The sequence below is a fragment of the Phalaenopsis equestris genome, unplaced genomic scaffold (genome assembly GCF_001263595.1).
Source record: "Phalaenopsis equestris unplaced genomic scaffold, ASM126359v1 Scaffold198964, whole genome shotgun sequence".
NCBI lineage: Eukaryota > Viridiplantae > Streptophyta > Magnoliopsida > Asparagales > Orchidaceae > Phalaenopsis > Phalaenopsis equestris.
Genome location: NW_018218859.1, coordinates 75,244 through 100,358, shown reverse-complemented (window position 1 = coordinate 100,358; position 25,115 = coordinate 75,244). Strand labels below are relative to the sequence as shown.

Below are 25,115 nucleotides of genomic sequence, written 5' to 3'. Positions count from 1 at the left end.
GCAGTGATATTACATGTTATACTAAACTGAGATGAAGTGTATTCACTTATACTAAAAGATTTCCAGTAAATAAAAATTGTTTGAATTATTACTCGGAATATTATACTAATTAACTTCAACATACAAATAACAATTATATTGACAGATTGTTTATCGACAGTTTAACATATATGATAAATTTGTTATGAATAAAAAGATTGAAGAAGAGCTTCTGATATTGTTCAAATTATACGTATGTTGAATTAACTATTTAATTCCCTGGTACGTCATATAGTTTTTGACTCGGAGTAAAATTAATTATATTATTGAACTAGTGAGAGGTTCATAATCAAAACAACAGAGTTATAAATCAGAGCTTATTAGATCTTACATTGGGGTTTCATCGTAACATTACTATGTGGTAAAAATTTGATGTGAATGGTTATAAATTTCACACAAGTTCCTGGTATAAAAAAAAGAAGACGTATAATTGGGATGTTTGTGTTAAAGGAAATACTCATTTGAATAGTGATATCAATTATTATGACATAGTTGAAGCACCGCAATTACAATATATGGGTTATGTTGGGCGTAATGTACATCTACTCAACTATGAATGGTTTGATCTTATTCTTAATCGAGAAATATAAATGCTACACTCATGCGATATTAACGAAATTAAAATGAATAGAAGATATGCAAAATTTAACCTATTTATTCTAGCACGTCAAACTAATCAATTTTATTATCTTTGATAATCTGCTAGCCTAGGAGATAAAATTGATTGGGTCATCGATATGAAGAATAAATCTAAATAGCCTATTCAGAGGTAAACTATTATTGAACACATTCGTCCAGAGCAAGAAATGTCAGACTTTCATATTCAGCTTGATTAAATCAAAGAAATGTTTACCCTAGAGGATATCATGACAACTTATGATAATATTAATCAAATTATGGATAACTTTGATAATGATACAAATGAAGAAACTTTAACTTCATTATGAAGCAGACTAAAAGTGATATGAATATTTATAATTTAGTTTCTTCATAATTTTAACTCTTATAGATTTTAGCTATCTACGTTTCACATTGTCTCTTTTACGTATTCCTGTTTTAATTTTGATATTTTTACACGTTACAGAATGTTTCTTCTTTTATTTCTGTGCATCCCTACTTTTTCTTATGTTATCTATATTGTAATTTTATTGTTTTTACTATTGTACTTAGTACTAATTTTATTAATGTTTTTCTTCCAATTACAAATGGCTTCAGGTGGTAGTAGAGATCAGCCATCTCACCAACCTTCTCGTTAGTTTTTAGCACTTACAGAATGACAAAGAATGAAACATAAGTCGGTATCTCACTCTGCCCTAGAAAGCAGTACTACGTTGATAAGCAGCACCACCACCATTGCAGCCCCTCTCATACATTTTATAGCCGCTTCAATCAACTCTACTTCTCATTTTGGGCAATCTGCTCCTACCACTACAGCCCTTACAGCACCTTCTATTCTGAGCACTCAGTCAACACCTCCTAATCGGCCACCACCTCCCTCAGATGAGTCGGGCCCTTCTAGTCCCATCACTATGAGGTAGAGCGCCTTTAGACGGATATATATTGAGTTGGAAGAAGACTCGTATGTTACCTTTTATATTATAATAAACTGAATGATGTTTACGATATTTTGTGTAATCAATATTTCTATTTCAGGCTCTACCTCTCCAGGCAACTCATCACGCTTATCATGGAGATCATTAATAGTAGATATAATTTTTTTGTACCTCTCTTAGAAGCAGATTCATGTTATGATTTTTCGACAAATTTTATGATGACTGTCGACTACCTAACGCTACCCTCCACTTTTCACATCCGGCGCTTGGGACCAGGCAATGACTGTGTTAACATATATCGGCTATAAGGCCATATCTTTTTGCTTTAATTATGGATGCTCTTACTGGATATTTACAAAAGGATGTACCTTGGTGTATGTTTTTTGCTGATGATATCCTTCTCATGGATAAGACGAGAGAGAAAGCTCCTAAAAAAATTGAATTATGGGGGTCTACATTGGAGTCTAGAGGACTTTGTTTGAGTAGAACTAAAACTGAATACATGCAATGTAATTTTAGGACTAGTAACTCTAGTGACAGAATTGTAACTATGGGTGATCAAATTATTAAAAGGTGTGAACGCTTTAGATATCTCGGGTCTATTTTCAAACTGATGGTGATATAGATGGGCATGTTATTGGTAGAATTCATGTTGGTTGGTTGAAGTGGAGGAATGCTTCGGGTCAATTGAGTGATAGAAAAGCACTGCTTAGACTGAAAGGAAAATTTTATAAGATGGTGGAGAGAACTGAAGTGCTTTATGGAGTTGAATGTTGGCCTATAAAAGAGAAGCATAAAACAAAATTAAGTGTTGTCGAGATGAGAATGATTAGATAGTTGAGTGGCTTTTCACTTAGAGACAAAATAGAAAATGAATATATTCGTGATAGGGTTGGTGTAGCCCCCGTAACGGACAAAATTAGAGAGTCTTCTTAGATGGTTTGGTCACATTAAACGTCGACCATTTGATGATTCGATTAAGAAAGTTGATGTTTTAGATTCGACTTATGTAATAAAAATTGATCTTAATTTATTAGAATTAAATGAAAATATGCACTAAATAGGACGCAATGGAGAAAAAGAATTCATGTAACCGACCACACTTAATGTGATAAAGGTTTGTTATTGTTGTCTCTTGGAAGCAGATCCCAATTGTAAATCGAGATATGTGGTTTAGGGAGTTCAAGGAAGAATAAGTTAATATGAATTAGAATTAAAATTTCAAAGTATTTTGTTATACTAATAATTATTGTATAATTTTTAATTTGCAAAGGTCCTTCCACTGGCAGATCCGACATATTTTTTAGGTTCGAGGTAGGCATCAGCTGGGTGATATATTCACGACAGCCCATAGGAAAGTGGAGCAATCTGGGTTGGAGAGGAGATTTAGATGCAGTTGAAAAAAGTTTGGACCTCTCCCAATTATTAGAGGAAGAGGACAACAAACTAGCAAAATAGGAGGACCGACAAAGTTAGGGGAGCTGCACTTCACATTAGAGAATAGGTCCCACACATAGAGTACTGTCGTAAGTTGGAAAGATTCACTAAATACTCGGCAATTCAATGATGTGCAATTATCTGATACTTATTATTTTTTCATGTCCACAGGCTCGAGTTTCGCCAGCCGCCCACAATTGCAAAGTTGCATGTCCGGATGCATCGGCGCTCAGAGACGCAACGGTGCGTCTCTGACCTCTCTTAATGTGTAAATGTAAGTAAAAAAAAATTCTACATTTTTCTTACATTATTAATGTAGAATGTTAGTAAATCCTTAGTTCTAATTATATAGGAGTATGAGACATTCGAGACATTTGAGACATTCAAAGTCAGAGGCAAAGCCAAAGCTCGATAGCAGCTAGTAATAGTGGTAATCAATCTAGCATTGAGCAGTTTGTTTTTAAGATGCGAAGGCGGGCAACAGAATAGAAGTGTGGGGTGTACAGTTTGGGAGCAAAGGGCCTACATTTGAGGATGAGCACTCCCGAGCCGCTCAGGGTGGTCTGAGATCATTATCATCGGAGCATAAGAAACTTGCCCGGCGTGTCACTATTATGTCTGAGGAACTCCGTCAGCTACGTGAGGGACAACAGAGAGTTTAGGATACTATAGTACGCCTAGTGGAGTAAATTGTAGATCTTCAAGGCATACGACCCCAAAATTTGGTGAATGGAGAGAGAATGATGATGATATTCTGTAGGGTTTTGCGTATGTTTTTTTATTATGTGGATAATTTTTTCTCTGCATATATATATTTTTCGTTTAGAAATGCACTTTTACAGATTTTAAGTGATGTTTGTAAAATTCTATTTGTTTTCATTATCAATAATTGTTTGTGCAAAATGTTATGTTTTGTGTTAGTGATGAATAAATATTTGTGAATTTTTTGTGCAGGTTGTAAAAATTTAATCATTTTTTTATATTTTTTTTCGAACTTTGCTACATCTTTGTGTCGGCTTTGCGTCAAGAATTCCCGGCGCTATAAACTTTGATACATTCCGATGCTAATCAACTTTCACAACATAAAATGTGGATGCAAATGACGATGTAAGTTTGCATCCGCAAATGATGGACGCAAATGCCATAGTTAATGTTTACATTGACATGGCTCACATCGAAACTGGCTATCATAGACAATGTCATCTGCTAATGTTGACGCATGGTGTTTGCATTGGACACATTCAGTGTAAATTGCATTTATGATGCTCGTTTTTGCGCGTATTATATGTTCGACGCAAATTCATCGCTAATATTGTTTTGTGTCAGAATATTGTCTTACTAGTGTTGAAATTTGTCGATGATAATTTGACAAAATCCTGTAATGTGCCCGTTCTTTACACAAAGGATGTTCGAACCCTAGCTTCAAAAGTGGAGAGATAATATTACCAGATGACTGTCACATCTCAAGGAAAGTTCAACCTCAGAATCAAGCAACCCGAGTACACCCAATGGAACATCCATGCCGACCCCACTTAAGGAAAAACTAGTTCAGAGTGGAGAACCAGTGAGGCCAACTAGCATTCCCAAATTAGTCCCCGCTCGGAAGTGCATCAAGTGTCACAATTTTCGGCATCATGCATTTGATTGCCGTTTATTTCACTAAGCAAGAAGCAATTAAATAAATGGGTAATAATATAGAGGACGCTGAAGATGAGGACACAAAGGAGTACCAACTATAAACTTATGAGGGAAAGATGCACGTTATTCAAGCTGACCCCATGAGACCCAACGGAATTAACAGTATTTGTTCTAGAAGATAATGAGTCTAAGGAGCTGATACCTAAAAAAGAACCTCTATGGATAAACTTGTCAGACATCTTAGCCAACAGACTTGTATCAGATAAATTCAACCGAGTACGAGAAATAACAGAAACAAATTACATAATTAATGGCTCGAGAGTTACTGTGTGAGAAATCTACATTTATATGCAGCTTCCGTTAAGGGTTGTGGGCTGTGCGAAAAGATGATGGGTACTTATTCTATCATGATGTAAATTGGAATGACGGCGTCTACATGATTGATTTACTAGAAACATAAAGAATTTTTTCCACCCTCAACATGACGACCTAACGCCATACTATAAGGAGAAAGATCCTTTCATAGATGGAGGTTAAAACTCCCACAACCCCGGAAGAGTGATGCGGGTACATCTTCTGACGCACGTGTGAAACTTCACGCAAAATGCATTCCAGCACCTGGACCGACTGGTTCAAGCAAGGGGAGAGTCAATCAACTCCGCTTAGGTTTGGCACCTTCATTCAACTGTGAACCCAATCCTAATTATCTAAGGCATATATATTTGCTTCCAGTGTTTTAGGTTTTCAATTTTTGTTGTGTTCATGTTTAGGACAGCTATCGATATCCCTGTTTCGTCTTCTAGAACCGAATCGAATGACGAGTGGTGCTCCGACTATATCCAAGGGCGAGTGATGCTCTAGTTGTATTTTCTTTCCAAAGTGATCATTCAATTCAAAGAGTCGAGTTGTGCTCTGATTATATATTGCTCCCGATGTGGTGATTTATCCATCCCCAACTTCGCATCCCTCCTCGTTGACGATCGCCCCAACAGCCAATCCTTTTGTTGTCCTTCCTATAGTTCCTCATTGTCCACCCATCTTCCGCACTACTAAAACCCAGGAATAACCCTCCTTTTGTTATCCCGCAGTACAGCCACCCTCCACGCAGCCGCACTCCCGGGACAGCCCTCCTTTTACTATCCCGCACTCCAATGCATTCTACATTGTTGCCGCCATTATTCCCCCTCACTGATGCCACCCTGAACAGTCGTTCCCGATATTTTGTTGTAGTTCCAGACACCCAAAAACATTCCTCGCGTCTCCGTACTACAGTCTAGCTCTACTTGTTGCCACCGCCTGAACAGCCCACCCTCTCGTTGTTCCGTCAGCTTCTCACATTCCCTTTGATTCCACCATGGCCCCCTATTGCCACCCCACCATCCGGCCTTCCAGACTACCAGCCAACCACCTCCCCATGGGTACAAACCTAGTTGAGCATTGTATTTTTTGTTTTTCCATTTCATTGTATTGGTTGTAACCGTCTATTGGTTTTTTCAGTAATAATATGTATTTGCTTATTGTTGTTTGGGTTAACTCCGGTATCAATAGATATCAAAGTAAAAAAATAAAAATTCAAAAGGATGACACATACCCATCTAACTGGTACGATAAGCATTTTGTACAAAAAAAAATCTGACCTAACTGCCTGCTACCAAGCTCCCAGATTCTCCAATTTTCCATTGTATTAAGGTTAAATATATGCTGGAATATATTCACTAACATTAATTTGCTTGGATTAGCTTAAATATGGAAATCAGTAGTGACAATAGTATTTTTAACATCCGAATTTCATATTCATATGCAATTTCAATTTGTCTCTGCAAATTGCATAAACGACTACAAAATTTTGAGACATGTCTACCGTCCAAAATATCTTTCACTAGCCAAACAAATGATTAAAAGTCAGGTTGGGAAGACTATTAAAATAAACAAAAAACGATAACGTTAAGCTTGAACAAGAAACCTAAGTTCAACCTCTTTGGCTGAGCCCAATTAAACTTGCTGCTAGTGGGCCTCTCTACGAAAATAACAGGATTTCTACTTTAAGAGATGAACTCTCACCATCATCTACACAGTAGGATTAAAAGAAATAACCTTAATTAAACAAAATTTAAAGTTGGAGCAGGGAACATACGCTTCCTCGGAACATGTGAAAACAATAGCCTACCTGTGCCTAGGAGAATCAATTACTTCTAATGTTCCCGTTGAAGTGTCATCCTTGACTTTTGCTACTGAAGAAAAGAACTAGAAATAAACAAGATATCAATGTAACTATTAAATTAACCTGTGGTTTTCAGAAAATAAACAAATCCACGGCAGAAGTAAAAAAGAATGCCACTGTAACCTGGTGCATCGATATAGCCACCACAGAAATTCCAAGCATAAAATTTATAGTTAGGGTATGACCGAACAATGCAGCTGATGCTATGCCCGTAAAAATTGTCGCAACTGTTGACGAGTATTTTTTCAAGATTGTGTCTGCAAACAAGGAATACAACTATGCATGCTCATTTTTCTCATTGCTCAATTAAGATAGAAATTTAAAAACATAAAAATTGAAGGAAAATTTATCTCAAGGGATTAATTACAACCAAATAAAACTAAACAGTCTTCATTTACCTGCGTACTTAAAAAAGAATGATGACAGTATGCCTTGAGCTGCATTGTTAAGTATCAGAAACATTGTTGCTTTTGAATGACCTTGAAGGATATCCAGATTACTTGGACCTGGATGGTTCAAGATATTTAGACGGATATCATAGGAGGTTTTAGAAAAAGCTAAATATGAATTATGCACAAGAAAAACAATTGACACAGGGCTCTAGAGGGCTGAACCGATTGGAGAGTGCAGAACCAGTTCAGCCTTGCTGTTGTTTGGGTCTGCTGTCCTAGTTATCTCTTAGTATATATACGTGTTGTTATAACTTTTTAGGGTTCAGTTTTGCTTTGAGATGTCTGTTAGGACAGCCTCCAGCATCACTTTTCTCTTTCTAGGACTATATTCGACGGCGAGAAGAGGCTACGGCTGTAACTTATCCCAAGGTGGTGATTATTCTCGACTCTCCCATCCTCTACAACCTCCCCGCTTCAGCAATCATCACCATAACCTCTGCAGCCGCCCCCGATAACAGTGCCTGTGTTGTTCCTGAAGCCCCCTGTCACCCAGCTTCCTGCCGCTAACCCTTTTCCTCCGCCCGTACAGCCCAGCCACACCTCACCTTACCCTGGAGTCCAGCCCCACTCCCCCTTTCCCCACCCCACCATAACTCAACCAGCTCTCCTCCCTCCTTGATGATACCCACTCCTAACCAGCCTTCCTGTAACTGCAACCAGCCCTTCCACCAAATTCATCCATCTAGCCTCTCAGCTGCCCCATCCAGCCACTAAACCCTCTTCGGCTGCCCTAACCTCACCCATCCCTTCCAACCTGCTACCCAGCCACCACCTTTACCCTAGCCCTAGTTTGAGTCTATGGTTGTTCCCTTTGTTGTTATTTCCTATTTTTGTATGTGTTAGTTGTAACTGTATTTAAAAACAGTAATAAAATTTCAATTCCGTTGTTGTTTTGATTAACTCTGGTAACAATTGGTATCAGAGCTAGCAACCCTAATCAAATTTTCTTTCCTATCCTCAACCACCTCTTCCAATCACCAAACCCTAATCATGCCATCAAGAAGATGCATGTTGGAACCAACCCGAGACGAGATACAGTGAGAGATCTATCGCCTTTAATTGAGGCTCGCGGAGATTGATCATGGAACCCAGGGGGAAATTACCCTTGATCATGATTGGTAAAGTCAAAGAGGACAAATAGTCGAGGATCTAAATCCCTTCCATAGGGATAACTTCAATGATAAGAAAGACAAGCCTCGACATTTTGGAATTCAGTATCAAAGAAAGCCGAGAGAGGAGGCTACATTTAGAGGACACTAACATTTTTGTATCAAAGAGGATCTACCAGGGTTCGATGAAGGAATGGATTCTGACGATTTCATCGAATGACTACAGTCAATTGAGAGGGTCTTCGAGTACAAAAAAGTGTAAGAGAATAAAACGGTAAATCTTGCAGCCACCAAATTGAGAAAGAGTGCCTCCTTGTGATGGAAAAACTTGCAGAGGCAGAGAAAGAGAGAAGGCAGTGGCAAGGCTATAAGACGTGAAAAGAAGGGGATGTAGAGAAAATACATACCTCCTCATTACCACCTGAATATGTTTTTGACATTCCACCACCTACAGTAGAGAGATTTATCAGTGAAGGATTTCACGACATTTTTTTACCAGCTGCAGATGACGTGAGAGTTAGTCGAGAGTTAGTCGAGCCAGAGAAACATACCATAGTCCGTTATCAAGGGTTTCTAAAGCTCGTTATCAACAACATAGTGCAGTTACAACCCTATTGGTCACTGGGAGATGTCTAGACCTTGGCCCTAAAGATGGAGAGATAGCAGAAACAAGGCGGGCAACCACCACCATTCAGATAGTTGCTCGCAATTGGAGACAACAGCAAGAGAACACCTCAGGGAGTTGAAAAAACCGGTTCGGATAAAGATAGAGTCACCTCACGTGAGAAGAAGCTTGAGATGAGTAGCACTCCTACTACAATACTCGTCTGAAAATGCTTCAAATGCTGTAAATTTGGGCACATCGCCTCCATCTGCCTGAAGAGTCAATTTATGTCTTCTACTGGCAGGGCGCAGTGGAGGTGTTTAGCAACGATGAGACAGCTGAGGAACAGGGTGAGGTGTATCGTCTTCACCGAATGAATTTGAGGTGTTTGTGGTTCGACGAGATCTACAGATTGAAGATACGGGGAATCTGCAGTGGCTTCGCCGCAATTATTATACACATTTTACTGTGAATTGGAAGGTATGCAATCTCATCATCGATGGGCGCAGCAGTAAGAACATTGTATATACGGAGATGGTAGAGAAATTGGGACTCATGACTCAAAAGGCATTCCCAGCTGTATTCTCTGACGTGGCTGAAGAAGGAACAGCATCAACACTGATCAGAGGTGCCTAGTGGAGTTTTCGATCAGGACCAACAGCAGGATCAGATGAGGTGCGACGTGGTATCCATGGATGTCTGCAACCTTTAGTTGAGGAGACAGTGGCAATTCGGTCATAGTACTCAACATGATGGATTCAGAAACATCTACTCCTTCACCAAGGAGAAACGAATTGCCCTTCTTCCATTGGTGGAACCCAAGATCATAAATGCACGTGCCAGTAGAATAACATCAGTGGAACCAGTTTTAGTGACGACGGAAGATGATAAGATTAAGACACCAACTACAAACATGGGACGATCATAACAGAGAGCATTACCTCCATGTCCACCACCATTCGGAGAGGTTCAGGTTATTCAGGTTACCATCACTTCGGATCAGGTTGAGGCGACCTTAGATTACTTTGGGAGGATTCAGCAGTATATGCATGACACACAAACTCAGCTTACCTCCATAATGGACCCCCAGAAAGGTAGAGTGATATGGAAGTATGCTCGCAAGGGAGAAAAAATCCTAAGGTGTTTTGTAGGATGGTGCAATTTTCAGTGGGATACAAGTGCTTCTCAGACAACAATAGAAGATCCTTCAGCCTCGGAAGCTTACAACAACTCTATCACCATCAACGTGTAGCCAAAAACTTCAACGAATGAGGTCGAAGCTCCCCCAACCCCAAAAAACTGACACAGGGCTCTGGACTGCTAAACTTGCTGGAGAGCACAGAACCGATTCAACCTTGCTATTGTTTGGGCCGACCGGTCCAAGGGGGCTAGTTTTACCTCCCAATGGGAAGGATTCCCCTCTCCTAACTATCTATTAGTACATATATGTTGTTTTGACAGTTTAGGGTTCAATTTTGCTTTGAGATTTTTGTCAGAACAGCCTTTGGGGTCCCTTTTCCCTTTCTAAGGTTGTATCCAATGACGAGAAGGTAATCATGTTATAACTCATCCCAAAGTGGTCATTATTCTCAGGTCTCTCATCCTTCACAACCTCCCCTCCGCTGTAATCGCTGCAACTGCCCCCAAGAATAGCACTTGTGTTGATCTTGCAGCCCCATAACTTCCTGTCACCCTTCCCTACCATCTAACAACCCCTTGTCACCCAACATTCTGCCGCTAACCCCTTTCCTCCCCTATAGAGCCCAGCCACACCTCACGTTACCCTGAAGTTCGCCGCTAACCCCTTTCCTCCCCAACTATCTCCCAGCCTACGTTATCCACTCCCAGCCAACCAGCCTCCCTCTGCCAATCCAACTCCTTCCCGTAACTGCCACCAGCCCTTCCACCAAATTCATCCATCCAGCCTCTCAGCTGCCCCCATCCAGCCATTACACGATCTTTCGTTGCACTAAACAAACCCATCTCATCCTGCTACCCAGCTACCACCTTCACCCTAGCCCTACTTTGGGTTTATGGTTGTCCCCTTGGCTGTTATTTCCTATTGTCGTATGTGTTGGTTGTAACCCTATTTAATTTCAATATAAAAATTGCAATTTAGTTGTCTTAGTTAATTCTGGTATCAACAACATAAGAAGGTTCGAAAGCATTTGAATTCATAGACTCCTACCTAGCCTACTATTCAATCATCTCAAAATTAAATAAATGATAATTAAAACAGTAGAAAGATATTATGCGATGGTAGCACTTCACAAAAATTAGTAAAATATCTATTATATTGATAAAGAAAGATGTAAAGGATTATAAATTAGAATAACATTTAGTATAGAAATCAGGACGAGTACTCTTAAAAGCTTGAAAGGGGACAAGTTGCTGACAACCACACTGTAGAATAGTGGGTGGGACTCAAAACTATATGAAAGGCATACTAATCTATGTAAATTAACATCGATTAATGTTTGCAATAATTAGAGAAAACAATGAAATCCAATTACTTTTAATTTTTTTTTTCTTTTTACAATATTTTTTTGTTTAAACATTTCATCTTTTTAATGTTTTCCAAGTTAAAAGGCTCAATAAAAATTTTGGTTCTGATGAGAGCAAATGTTTTTTTTTTATCATGATTGTAAATTCCTTTTACCATAAGTAATAACCATTTGTTGCTTGCAGTGATTATGTGAGCCCACTTTGTGATGTGAAAGGGATTTATCCGATGCAATTTCAAATACTCAACTCTTTTCTAAAGCATCATAATGTTTTGCTCATCCTGCATAGAGTAAAATCATCGAAGTAACAAAGATCCACTTTCATGGCTCTTAAAAAAAAGGGTATGTGACATAGATCTAGGGTTGCTAGATGATGTGGAGAGATCAAGAGAGGGTTAAGATGAGTTGTAGGATGAGAATGGAGGGTGAAACCATGTCGACGACTAAGAAATCAGTGCAATCAGCTGTTGGACAGTTAGCTGGAAATAGGAAACTGCAGGTCTACAGCAAGACTGGCAGCTCAGGTCCTCAAACATCAGGAAAAGTTCAGCGCCAAGATCCAATCGTGCTACAAACATGTCTATATTCTTGAGACATCATATATTGCAATAACAAGATCTCTCAATAGAGGATTACACAGTTGAGTTCAAATAACTTATGTTGAAATATGGGCTAGTAGAGCCAGAAGAGAAAACTATAGCTCGATATCTAAGAGAAATGAGATCTTCTATTGTCAATGTGGTCAAATTACAACCCTATTGGACATTATCAAATGTTCAGATCCTACTTTCAAAGGTGAAGAAACAACATCACTAGATAATCAAACCATCTTACAAGCAAGTTAAATTCCATGATCAGAGCGGTCATACCCCAACTGACCACCCTTTAGGGTCGGCTGAGGTGCGACAGCTGCATGCAATTTAGTCAGACAAACTCTCACCAGCACTCGTTTTGACTTTTATAATTTGTGGTGATTAATTAGTCTAACTGACCCGCTGCAACATACATGATACATTGCATTTAAAATACATACTCAAAACCATAGAAATCAAATTATCCATAACATGAAAACTATACAAAGCTGCTAAATCCAATACAATAAAATATGTACCCAAACATATGTACAAAGCTCTCAAAACTATCTTGCAAAAGCTGTCAAAGGGCACACCTGGCTACTAGCCTCGATGCTCATTGCCCCTAACTGGAAGGTAATAGTGAAGAATGAGCAACAACAAGCTCAGATAAATAATTAGAACTAACATAAGATTTCATACAGAAAAAAACAACAACGTGCATACTCGTATAAAACTATATATATCTACACATAAATCATAGCATGCTAGCATAATATATAACATGAAAAGAGAGCAAGCACAGAAATCAAGGCTGCAGTGTAACATGTTGGTAGTAAGCATGAAATCATAATTATAATAAAAAGCTTGTTCATAATATATTATCAAAGCAATGTCATTTCACAGAGGTCATTTCATAGTAATGTCTGTAGTTTAATATAAAGGATTCAACTATTTCCATGTTCTTTCATCATGGGTCATCATCCTACCCAAAAGCAATATAAACTATTAATAAAGATCTGGCTTCCCTCATTATAGCAGTTAACGACAGCCCTCTGATACCCATGATTCCCTAATATTCTATCACCGCCTAATACCAACGGTTCAAAAGTTTTATCCAAAGATAAATATCAGGAGTCGGGAATACTACATTCCAGCATAACGTATTTGCAAGCACTCATATAATAATCTACCCCTAACATTCCTTATGACATTTAAATCATCATTACTATAACAAACATACGGCATTACATGTATCACAGGTATCAGGCATAATAAATGAATACTTGCATGCAATAAATATCATAAGCTTAATGACATGTATCATACCATAGCATAGCATCATATGTATATTATGTATTGTAAGAGAAGTAAACATTCAATTGCAGGTATCAATTTACAATATGCAGGAAAGTCTAAATGCATCAGTGTCAAACTAAAAATCATAGAAAAACTTATCGAAGAATATTTTTCTTGAATTAACAGAAGATTATTTCACCTGACTTGACAGAGAAGCTCTACGAGTGCCCACACGCTCGTCTCGAACTTGTCGCCTCGTAAAGACAACCTGAGGCTCGTAGACAACATATGGTTTCATAAAATTTGGCCCATAACACGCTTTAACCCAAAAACATGACTTAAATGCCAAAACATACCTTAAAAAGGCTTCTTTCTCCCCACTCATACAAACACCTTAATCTTCACTTTCACCTCGCTGATTTCGTGTTAAAACCAGAACGGAAGCGTTCAAATCATTTTTTATTCTTCTAACACAAGTTCCACGCTTTTAGCGGCTATTGGAAACGAGAAAAACATGAAAAACAAGGGAAACTTCAATTTGAAAGTGAGAGAAAGGAAATGAAAGTCTCAAATATCATGAAAGTAGGTTTTGTACTTATAGAAATTGCCCCGGAGCTTCAAATTACGAGTTATATCCTTCCTAGGTGTCGCTCGGTTCCCTACCTGCTCGCGTTTTGTTCGCACAAGGAGAGGGATCACGAGAGAGAGAAGGGATTCCAGAGGAGACAATCGAAGCTCGGAGTTTATTCAACAACACGAATAGAATAAAATGAATGAGGTCGGCTGGCTACAGTAATAGTGGATTAGGGAGATTTAATTAGGGATTAATTAAGTTAATTCAAAATATAACTTCAAAATTTTACATCTTCCAATTCATTAATAATTCATGCATGGTGTTTTATATGAAATTGATCAATTTCATGTGTAGAATTTTATATAATTCTTTCGATCAAATTCCGGGAGATGAAATTTTTTTTAGGTACATTTTCAATTGTGTCGAACTTTACCTGGTATCTTGAAAGTTGGTTGTTACAGCTCTTCCCTGCTTATTAAAACTTAATCCTTGAAATTTCTAACTTTACTAGAATAGAAAGGGATATTTCAATGGCATGTTTTCTTCTTTTTCCCATGTTGCTTCTTTTTCAAGCCTGTGCTTTCACTTTATATTTACAAAAGGGATCTATCTATTTCGAAGCTTCTTAACATCAGTGGCTAAAATCTTTTCAGATTCTTGAAGTTATGTTAGAATTTTTTGTACTTCAATATCTTCATATGAAATTCTCTGCTCTTAATTTGATATTCATTTTCTTAACAAAGAAATGTGAAACACTTCGTGTATATCTGACATATCCACAGATAACACTAATTTGTAGGCAATTGGACCAATCAATTTTATAATTTCAACAGAATCAATGTACCTAGGACTAAACTTGCTTCATTGACCAAATCTAGTGCATTTCATTGGCATGAGTTTCAGAAATATTAAATCTCTAATCAAAATTCAACTGTTTTGTGTTTTGGTTCATAATATTTTTGTTGTCGATCATGATCAGCTTTTAACCTATCTTTAATTAATCTGATTTTTTTTGTGGCTTCATCAACTAGCGCTGGAGCTAACATTTGACATTCACCTACTTCAATCCAACTGAGTGGAATTCTACACTTTCTACCATATAGTGCTTCATAAGAAGTCATTTTGATGGCGGAGTGATAGTCATTGTTGTAAGTGAACTCGATTATTGGAATGTGATCTTCTCAACTGACTCCAAAGTCGAGAACGCAAAGTCTTAACAGATCTTTCAATACTTGAATTGTCCTTTCTGATTGTCTATCAGTTTATGGGTGAAATGCAGTGCTAAATTATAACTGCATACTCAATCATTGTTGAATATCTTTCCATAATCTGGACGTGAATCTTTCGTCTCTTAGAAATAATAACTTTGGAAAACCGTGCAATCTGATAAGTTCTTTGACATACAATTTGGCCACTTTTCTACTGAATCTGTCTGTCTGATATACAAAGAGCAAGCTGACTTGGTTAACCTATTAATATTAACCCATATATTGTCATGGCTTCGTCTGAATTGAGGAAATCTCATAACAAAATTCATAGCTATTTCTTCTCAATTCCATTCAACTATTGGAAATTATTTTAGCAATCTGTTGGGTCTCTAATAATCAGCGTTTACAATCTGAAATGTTGACATTGAGACATATTCAGCAATATCCTTCTTCATACCTGGCCATCAGAATGCCAACTTCAAATCCTAGTACCTTTTTGTGCTGCCTGAAAAAATTGTGTACCTTGAATAATGAGCTTCATATAGAATTTCTCGTCTCAAAATAGAATCATTATGTACCCGTATCTACAATTTATTTCTAATTATGTCATCTTCATTAGCTATATGGCGTTGAATGTTGGCCTTTAAAAGAGAAGCATAATAATAAGTTAAGTGTTGCCGAGATGAGAATGATTAGGTGGATGAGTGGCTTTACACTTAGAGACAAGATGCAAAATGATTATATCCGTGATAAGGTTGGTGTAGCTCCTGTGACGGACAAAATTAGAGAAAGTCGTCTTAGATGGTTTGGTCACATTAAACGTCGACCATCTGATGATCCGATTAAGAAAGTAGATGTTTTAGATTCAACTTGTGTTAAGAAAGGCAGAGGTAGACCTAAGAAGACTTGGGCTTATTGTATTAAAAATGATCTTAATTTACTATAACTAAATGAAAATATGACACAAATTAGGACGTAATGGAGAAAGAGGATTCATGTAACCGACCCCACGTAGTGGGATTAAAGCTTTGTTGTTGTTGTTGTTGTTGTTGATGTCAACTTCATTAGCAGCCATATCAGTCATTTTACTTGATTGACATTGTTTCAACAGTTTCGTATATTCACTGCTAACTTTCTAAGCTACCTTGATTCTATTCATTAAAGTTGGTTGCACTGTCAATTGATGTAAATACATCATGTCACCTGATGTTCTAACTTCCAACTGCAAAGCATCAAGTTCTTTAATCAAATCTGGCCTCTAAGTAAGAATCCATGGCACTGCCTGTGGATTTACGGCTCAATGCATCAGTAGCAACATTTGCTCAGCCCAAACAATAATGTATATCTAGATTGTAATCTTTGATCAACTCTAACCATCTTCACTGCCTCAAATTCAGCTCTTTTGTATGAAAATGTACTTCAGATATTAATGGTCAGAAAAAATTTTGCAATTTACATCATATAAATAATGTCGTTGAACCTTGAGAACAAATAACACAGCAGCTAACTCTAGATCATGCATTGAATAGTTTCTACCATATGGTTTCAACTGTCTGGATGCATAAGCCATCACCTTTTTATTTTGCATTAAAATGCAATCCAAACCTCTTAATGATGCATCATTGTAAATGTGGAATCCATCTGTGTCTGATGGAAAAGGCTAAGGAGACTGATAGCTTAGGTGTTTAATATTCAAGTAAGAGTCGCAATAGAAATAGCGTAAGTGTGATTATATATGAGTTTGAAAGATAATATTATAAAAAATTAATAGAATTGGAAATAGAATTATAGCCCTTAAAATTAATGTTGATGCTAATATTTTTAATGTTATAAGTGTTTATGCTCCTTAAGTAGGTTTAGATATAGCCCTTGAAGATAGATTTTTTATTGGAGGAGATTTAAAAGGACATGTTGGTAGAGTGACAGAATATTTTAGAAATATTCATGCTGGCTATGATTTTTGAGTGATTAATGAAGAAGGTAATATCATATTAGATTGCTTTAAAGTATGATTTGTTATTGTTAATACTTTATTTAAGAAAATAAATGAGCACACTACTACTTATAACAATGGAACTAATAAAACACAAGTTGACTAGTTATTAATGAGAAAAAGAGAACGTCAAGAATGTAAAGATTGCAAGGTCATTCCAAGTAAAAATTTAAGTATTTAACATCGATTATTTATTTTAGATTTTAAGATAAAGAGTTATAAGATAAAAAATACTATAAATTATTATCATAGAACTAGATTGGGGACCTTAAAAACATAAATAAAATTATTTTTGTGAGTAAACTTCACGATTTGAAGATTTGAAATGTTTATAAAGAAACAAATTCTATATAAGATAAAGTAACAAACATGATTAAACAAGTGGCAAAAGATGTTGGCAAAAGATGTACTTGGAGATGTACTTGGAGAATCAAAAGGAAAAGATTTTATAAATAAAAATAATTTGTGGTGGAATAATAATGTGCAAGAAAACATAAAACTAAGGGTGGAAAATCAGTACAGAGAAAAATTGGTTTAACTGTAAAAGCTTAGAGAACTAAGAAAAATATAAGGTGCCCCGTAAATAGTCAAAGAGAATAATTTATAATGCTAAAAATTCTGGTTTTAGTGAACTTAAAAATTGATTAGATACTAAAGAGAATAAAAAATATATCTATAAACTAGCCAAACAAAGAGAAAAGAAAAGTAGTGATTTGACTCGAGTAAAGCGTATTAAAGATAAAAATTAAAAAGTATTTTTTCTTAAAAAAATATTCAATATAGGTGGATGAGATATTTTGATAAACTTTTCAATGAAGTTTCTGAAAATACGATCAACCTTATTAATCTTAATATCATTAATATTAATAAAATATTTTATTTTTATCATCGCATTAGTAAAAAAGTTAATGAGGCTTTAAATAAAACTAAGAGTGGAAAATCAATAGGGTCTAATGATATCCCAAATGACGTATAAAAATAATTAGGAGATTTGGGAGTTTCTTAGCTTATTACTCTTTAATATTATTTTAAAAACTAAAAAGATGTCTGAGAAGTGGGTGAAGGGCATTTTGGTCCTCATTTTTAAGAACAAAAGGGATGCATAAGAGTGTGCAAATTATAGAGAAATTAAGTTGATGTGTCATACTTTAAAATTACAGGATAGAATAATTCAACAAAGGTTAAGACGCGATACAAAATGTTCTCATAATCAGTTTGGATTTATGTCGGGCAACTTTACTATGAAAGTTATACAAGTTTGATGGAGAAGTGCAAAGAGAATAAGAAGGATCTAAATATGATTTTTATTGATTTAGAAAACGCTTACAATAAGGTTCCAAAAGATGTCCTGTGAAGAGTCTAGAAAAGAAAGGTGTTGATATGACTCATATCAAGTCAATAAAGATATGTATATAGGAGTTGTTACTTGTGTTCGAACAAAAGGAGGATTGACCAAGTATTTCTTATTTTAGTTGGATTACATCAGAAATCGACTTTAAGCCCATATCTCTTTGCTTTAGTTATGGTTGCTTTAGTTATGGATGTAGTTATGGATGCTCTTACAGGACATTTACAAGAGGATGTACCTTGGTGTATGCTTTTTTGTTGATGATATCCTTCTTGTGGATAAGACTAGAGAAAAAGTTCAGAAAAAACTTAGATTATCGAGGACTACTTTGGAGTCTAAAGGCCTTTGTTTGAGTAGAACTAAAATTGAATAAAATTGAATACATGGAATGTATAATACATGGAATGTATTTTTAGTAGTAGCTCTAGTGTCAAAGTTGTAACTATGAGTGATCAAATCATTAAAAAATGTGAACATTAAAGAAATATCGGGTCAATTACTCAAAGAGATGGAGATAAAAATAGGTATGTTATTAGTAGAATTCAAGTTATTCAAGTTGGTTGGTTGACAAGTTGGTTGGTTGACGTGGAGGAATGCATCAAGCCTATTGTGTGATAGAAAAGTACCGCTTAGACTGAAAGAAAGCTTTTATAAGATGGTGATGAGACCTGCAATTCTCTATGGCGCAGAATGTTGGCCTTTAAAAGAGAATCATAAAACAAGTTAAGTGTTGATGAGATGAGAATACTTAGGTCGATGAGTAGCTTGGCATTTTGAAACAAAATACGAAATGAATATATACGTGACAGGGTTGATATAGCTCCAGTGGCGGACAAGATTAGAGAGAGTCGTCTTAGTTGGGTTACATTACATGTCAACCATCTGATGATCAGATTAGAATAGTAGATATTTTAGATTCGACTGATGTAAGAAAGGCCAAAGGGGACCTAAAAAGACTTCGAAAAATTGTATAAAAAATGATCTTAATCAATTAGACTTAATCAATTAGAATTTAGAATTAAATGAAAATATGACACCAAATAGGATGCAATGGAGAAAAAGGATTCATGTTGCCGACCTCACTTGGTGGGATAAAAGCTTGTTGTTATTGTTGTTCTTATTGGGAAGTGATTAAACCCATTGGAAACTACTAAGAAAGGCTAATAATCTAAGCAACCCAATCATGGTAAAGTCTTGGACACCACAATGGCCTTCTATTCTCGTAAATCTCCTGAAAGAATCTATTTTGCTATTGTTTTGGACTTCCTAGAGCTGGAAGTTGGGGAGGTAGCCACAGGAAAGGCAAGGAAAAGGGCTTAAGAAGGCTATGAAGGTTATATATGTATGTATGTATGTATGTCTGTGTGTGTGGATATATGTGTATGAGAGGGTGGGTGGGTGTGTGTGCGTGTGTTGGGGGGGATGGTGGGTGTGTACACTGTTGGGTTGAACTATAAAATTATCCCACAAGTATTCATACATAGTCATTTTAGTCCCCAATATATCACATTGCATCAATTTAGTCCCTTGAATATACAAAATTGATCTAAAAAAACTCCTCAAGAATAATAATGGGATCAATTTTGCATAATTTGGGGACTAAATTTGGATAAAATTTCTATCAAAAATTTTTATGAGGGATCACTTTAAAAATATTTATATAGATCATAAAATAAAATAAAGAGATGTGATACTCCATAACTAATTTGGTGACATAAAAATAATCAGATTATTTCGGGATTAATCTTATATTTATTCAAGTCAAGACCATGCTTCATACAAAAATCCCCGAGTAAATACTTGGGATAGGCTATTAATAAGTTCATTTGTGTGTACGATCAGAAAGACCAATTTTGAAAAAGATGTATATACAACATCTTTAAAATTGAGTAGCTTATCACTTTCGCTCGCAACAATCTAAGGTCAAGTGAAGGAACTTCAAAGTTTGCAAGCTTTAGTCAATTAAGTTGGAAAAACACAAATTTTCTCACAGTTCAAGTCCAAGATTAAAGTGGATTCAAAACGTTAGACTCTACGCACAAAAATGATCGAGTCATTAACAGTTTGTTTTATTCAATACTCTCTAAAAAAAGCAGTAATAATAGAATCCCCACCTCATTAGTCTAATGACCAGCTATCTAGTTTTAAGCTCATCTAATTTTTTGTGTTTGAAACTTTCTCAATTAATTGAAAAGACAATAAAAGGTCAAAGAGGTAACCCTCATGTGGGAAAATGTTCCTGCAATCATGCAAAGAGATTTCCCATATATACAACCTCCAAGATCTAGAAAACCAAGAAAGAAGACTTCTAGGTCTGTAAACTGTAAGATATGAGCCTAAAAATGTATCCTAAATCAATTGAAAGACATAAAATTTTTAGATAAGCATAATTCATGCAGAAGTATAATTCATACAACAACAAATATTGTCATTAATCATATGTTTTGTTAAAATTGACTACTCTTCTTATCAGTATTTTTATTGCCAAATATGCACATTGAAAGTATAATTCATAATTATACTTTGTGATTAATCAGTATTAATCACAAATTATAATTCATAATTAACATAAATTAGTTCATCGTAGATGGCATATTGACAAATAGTAGGAAATGTTGTTCATTAATCACAAGTTCAACTAATATTGTCATTAATCATATGTTTTGTTAAAATTGTCTACTCTTCTTATCAGTATTTTTATTGCAAAATATGCACATTAAAATTAATGTGGCTAGTTCTTATCCTATGCAAGAAAATAAGGTAAGCAGATAGGATACACTGAAATCTTTAATAACTAGCAATCAAGTTATAATTCTGTTTTGATGCATACCTTTCACAACCACAGTCCCAATGATACCGAGAAAGTTGAATAAAGCACCATATCCATATAAAAATAGGTTCTGCAAATAATTGGCAAAATTATTATGTAATTTATTGGTGCAACATTGGAAGATTCATATGATAATAACTAACATTCATCTAATAGAAAAGATTTTTTTTTTCTTTATTCCAAAAGTTAATACATACAATTTAAGATAAAATGACTAGAAATTGCTATAATAAGATGGTGAGAAGACATAAAGCATAAAGCTTTTAATAGGCAAAAAAAGGTTGCTATAGAGAAGAGAGTGATTTGCTTGTACCGAAGAAAGAGAAGTCTAGAGAGATGAGGAGAAAGGAAATTAAGGAAGTGAAAGTAGAGAGAAATTAAAATAATGAAGAGATCAAGGACAAGTTAGAGAATGATAACTAGTGAGAGGAATCTAGGAATAAAGAAAAATTTTTTTAGGAGAAGGAGATGAGTTGAGAGAGCAACGTCGAGACAGATAGAGATAGACAAGATAGGGGCAAGAACCAAGGAGAGGAAGGAAACACTCCAAATATTTCATTTTATTTTCATTTAACCACCTTTGCCTACTTGGAAAAAAAATGTCTCCTTTGGTGAATTGCATTGGAGCGAAAAAAAACAACCGTATTACTCCTATAAATCACAAAATATGCTTTCACCCATTGCACTTGGCATAAAATACATAGACAATAACACAATATCTATGACCTGGAAAAAAACATACTGCAAGTTTGTCATCATATTTCAAGAAATTTGAAGAACTATAAAAAATAAAAAGTAAGAGAGAGAGAGGAAAAAAATGGGAATCACATGGAGAAAGAAAAATTGCCAAACACTTGGGGAATAAATCTATGATGCAATTCTCCTGGTGGAAGATTTTATTTCCTCAAGCACAATAACGGCAATACATAGTGGCAGTAGTTCAAATATCCGCTCAGCTTTTTAGCTTGTAAGTTGTACATAACTTTAACACATATACGTTGGCTCGATTAAATCCTTTTAAACTTGATAATGAATACATTAATTCAATACAATATAGCAAGAAAGGTTCTTTACCGACGTTTAGCCTCCTTGCACATAAACTGTATTTTTCATTTTAGTTAAGTTACTAAAATAAGACTAAAAATAGTGCTTCAGTTTTTTGCTTGGTTTTGTGATTGTAGGGTGAGATTTGTTCTACCAAGTTTCTCCGACAAAGGTAGATCACTTCACTATTAGTCATGATTTTAATTCTAAATATGCAAAATATATACATTTTTCATGTAATGTAACTATTTTCTAACATGTTTAAAATTCTTCAGATAGAAGCATAAAGCCAACTCAAATAGCCGCAACATAGGAAATACTGATGATGATTTCATATTCTTCAAAATTTTTTACTATAATTTACATGGATTTTCCAACTTGAGTTTTGGGGATAAAAAAGAAAAACGATGCACTAAGACATGTATAGGAATAATTTTAACCATGTTTTATGGTGTAAACAAGCTGGCTATTATTATTGACAAGAAAAATCCAAAAGACAAACGTGTTGGCCTATTCTATATTGGCCATGACATTATTAAGATTATGCAAATAAAGTAAATCTTAAATATTTTGCAAACGTGCTAATTACTCATAAAAAAGCATATGAAAATTATTACATACAGCATATCACATTTGCATTTTACTTATACTTTTTCATTAATAATTTATGAAATGCGCTGCAAATTAAGAATAAGTACAATAACACGATTAAAATTTAATTTATTTTGCACTTCTTTCAATTTTATAGATGACCACTACTATAAAGCAGTTAATAAATGGTGATAGTTCCAGGGGAAAAAAATTAAAAAAAGACCATCCTCCCTCCCCTTTGCTTGTTCTTCTTTAAGGGGTGGGGTGTGGGGGTCGGTGGATGAGGATGATGAGTAATGAAATAAACTTTATATTTTCTAACTTTATAATGGGAGTGCAAACTTTCACCATTTTCACTGTAGTGCGAGAACAAGTACGAGAACCAATAGCTTCCAACTTTAAGCATACCGCAGTACATAATACTAAACAATGCCATTTCTGCTATTATAGCAATAACAAAGCATTTATGAAAATAATTATTAAAATCTCCTCCATTGTGAACTTTTAGGGCACAAAATCAAATTATTCACCCATGTTGTCATAATATTTCTAAATCAATATCCATTTTTTTCTCTCATAACTTCATTTTATGACATAAGTTTGATTCCCCTTATAATTATCATAGTTTTAAATACCTCCTTTATTCTTAAATAATGGTACTATAACAGTCTGTATTTCATCATTTCAATATTCTTCTGATGTTCAATTTTTTTGTTAAAAATATTTTTTAACCAAAAATACTCCAATGCCCTTCTATAAGTCTCCAAATCTCAATTGGTGTTTACTTTGGATCTAAAGCTTTAAATCTTAGGTATTATCTTTAAATATAATTTTTATCATCTTTCAAGGATCAATCTATAAAACATAAAGATGACTCGTTTAAGACCATTTTATAATTTCTCAAACTAGAATTTTCATCCTTGTTTGATATCTATACCCTTAGCTAAAACCTTAATATCATAGTTTTTAATGAAACAAGCTTTATCAAATTATAAATTAGGATGGCTCAAATAAATATGTTGAATGAGGTTGAATTAAAAGAGCGAGATGTTTTTATTACAACAAGTTAGTCAGCATAACATACTAAAATACAAGTAGATAAAGTTTGCATGCACACGTGCAAATGAGTACAAAATGATAATAGGATATCAAAATAAATTAATATAGAAAAAAAGAATAAAGAAGATAAAAGATTTTACGCAGTTTTTCATAAGGATTTAAATAAAATGCATATCTTAAGAAGAATGAAAGAAAAATTGAGACAAAAAAACAGAAATACTTAAATAAATTTAGTTATGAAGAAACAATGAACAAATGACATTTGACAATCGTCCCAGAAATTACTACCAAAAAAAAAAAAAAAGATAGAAGCCAAAGCTGATTAACGAAAAACCTAGGCATAAGCAAAGGGACAAATATTCTAAGGATTGTCCTCAAATCTAAATACAAAAAGATAGATGATCAATGTGTTCTCGATAATAATGTTCATCTTTTAGAGTACTTCTAATAATATTTGCATAAATTATTATTGTATTACCATAGATAAATTTAATAAATTATTATAATAACAGTTTAGTCGAAGCATGTGTATGGTAATGTATGCTTCTATGTATGTGTGTAGTTCTGTTTATGTAACTACAATTAAAAAAAACAATAAAAATGAGTGACATAAAAATAACAAACTTCATTATCCAATAATACCACAGCCAATATAGAATAAGTTCAGAAGAATCACCTGGAGATAGATACTAGTCTCAAATTGGCTTTTCATCGCATACTCGTTGAAAACAGAGGCCACCGAGGGAACAGTTACCTAATAAAGTATGTTTAACATCAATTTAAACGCATATCAAAATAGTTCATCCAATTAGAATGCGGATAAACCCAACCATGAAGATAATTGATCAAAGAACAAACTTATGACTTTCAATTGTTAAGAAAAAAAATACTTGATTAAATAGCAAGTAAGAAACGAGATACTTTATTGTAGAACTTCTTCTACTAAAAGGAAAACTAAGGAAAGGATGAATAAAATCCATGTTATTAAAAATTCATTTGTGATTTCACTCAGATAAAATCTCCAGCCTTTATCTTAGAAA

General features: G+C 35.1%; 1 protein-coding gene across 4 annotated transcripts in view; it reads right to left on the bottom strand.

The window, feature by feature from the left end:
* Positions 1–25,115, bottom strand: part of LOC110035674 (CMP-sialic acid transporter 4-like) — a 108,834-nt gene that overhangs the window by 45,241 nt on the left and 38,478 nt on the right. For all 4 annotated transcript variants that reach the window (XM_020739945.1, XM_020739946.1, XM_020739944.1 and 1 more), the window contains 5 exons: positions 24,752–24,829; positions 21,382–21,451; positions 7,287–7,394; positions 7,012–7,145; positions 6,835–6,911 (listed from right to left, as the gene is read on the bottom strand). In XM_020739945.1, the coding sequence (XP_020595604.1) occupies positions 6,835–6,911; positions 7,012–7,145; positions 7,287–7,394; positions 21,382–21,451; positions 24,752–24,829 (467 nt within the window). The remainder of the gene's footprint in view (positions 1–6,834; positions 6,912–7,011; positions 7,146–7,286; positions 7,395–21,381; positions 21,452–24,751; positions 24,830–25,115) is intronic.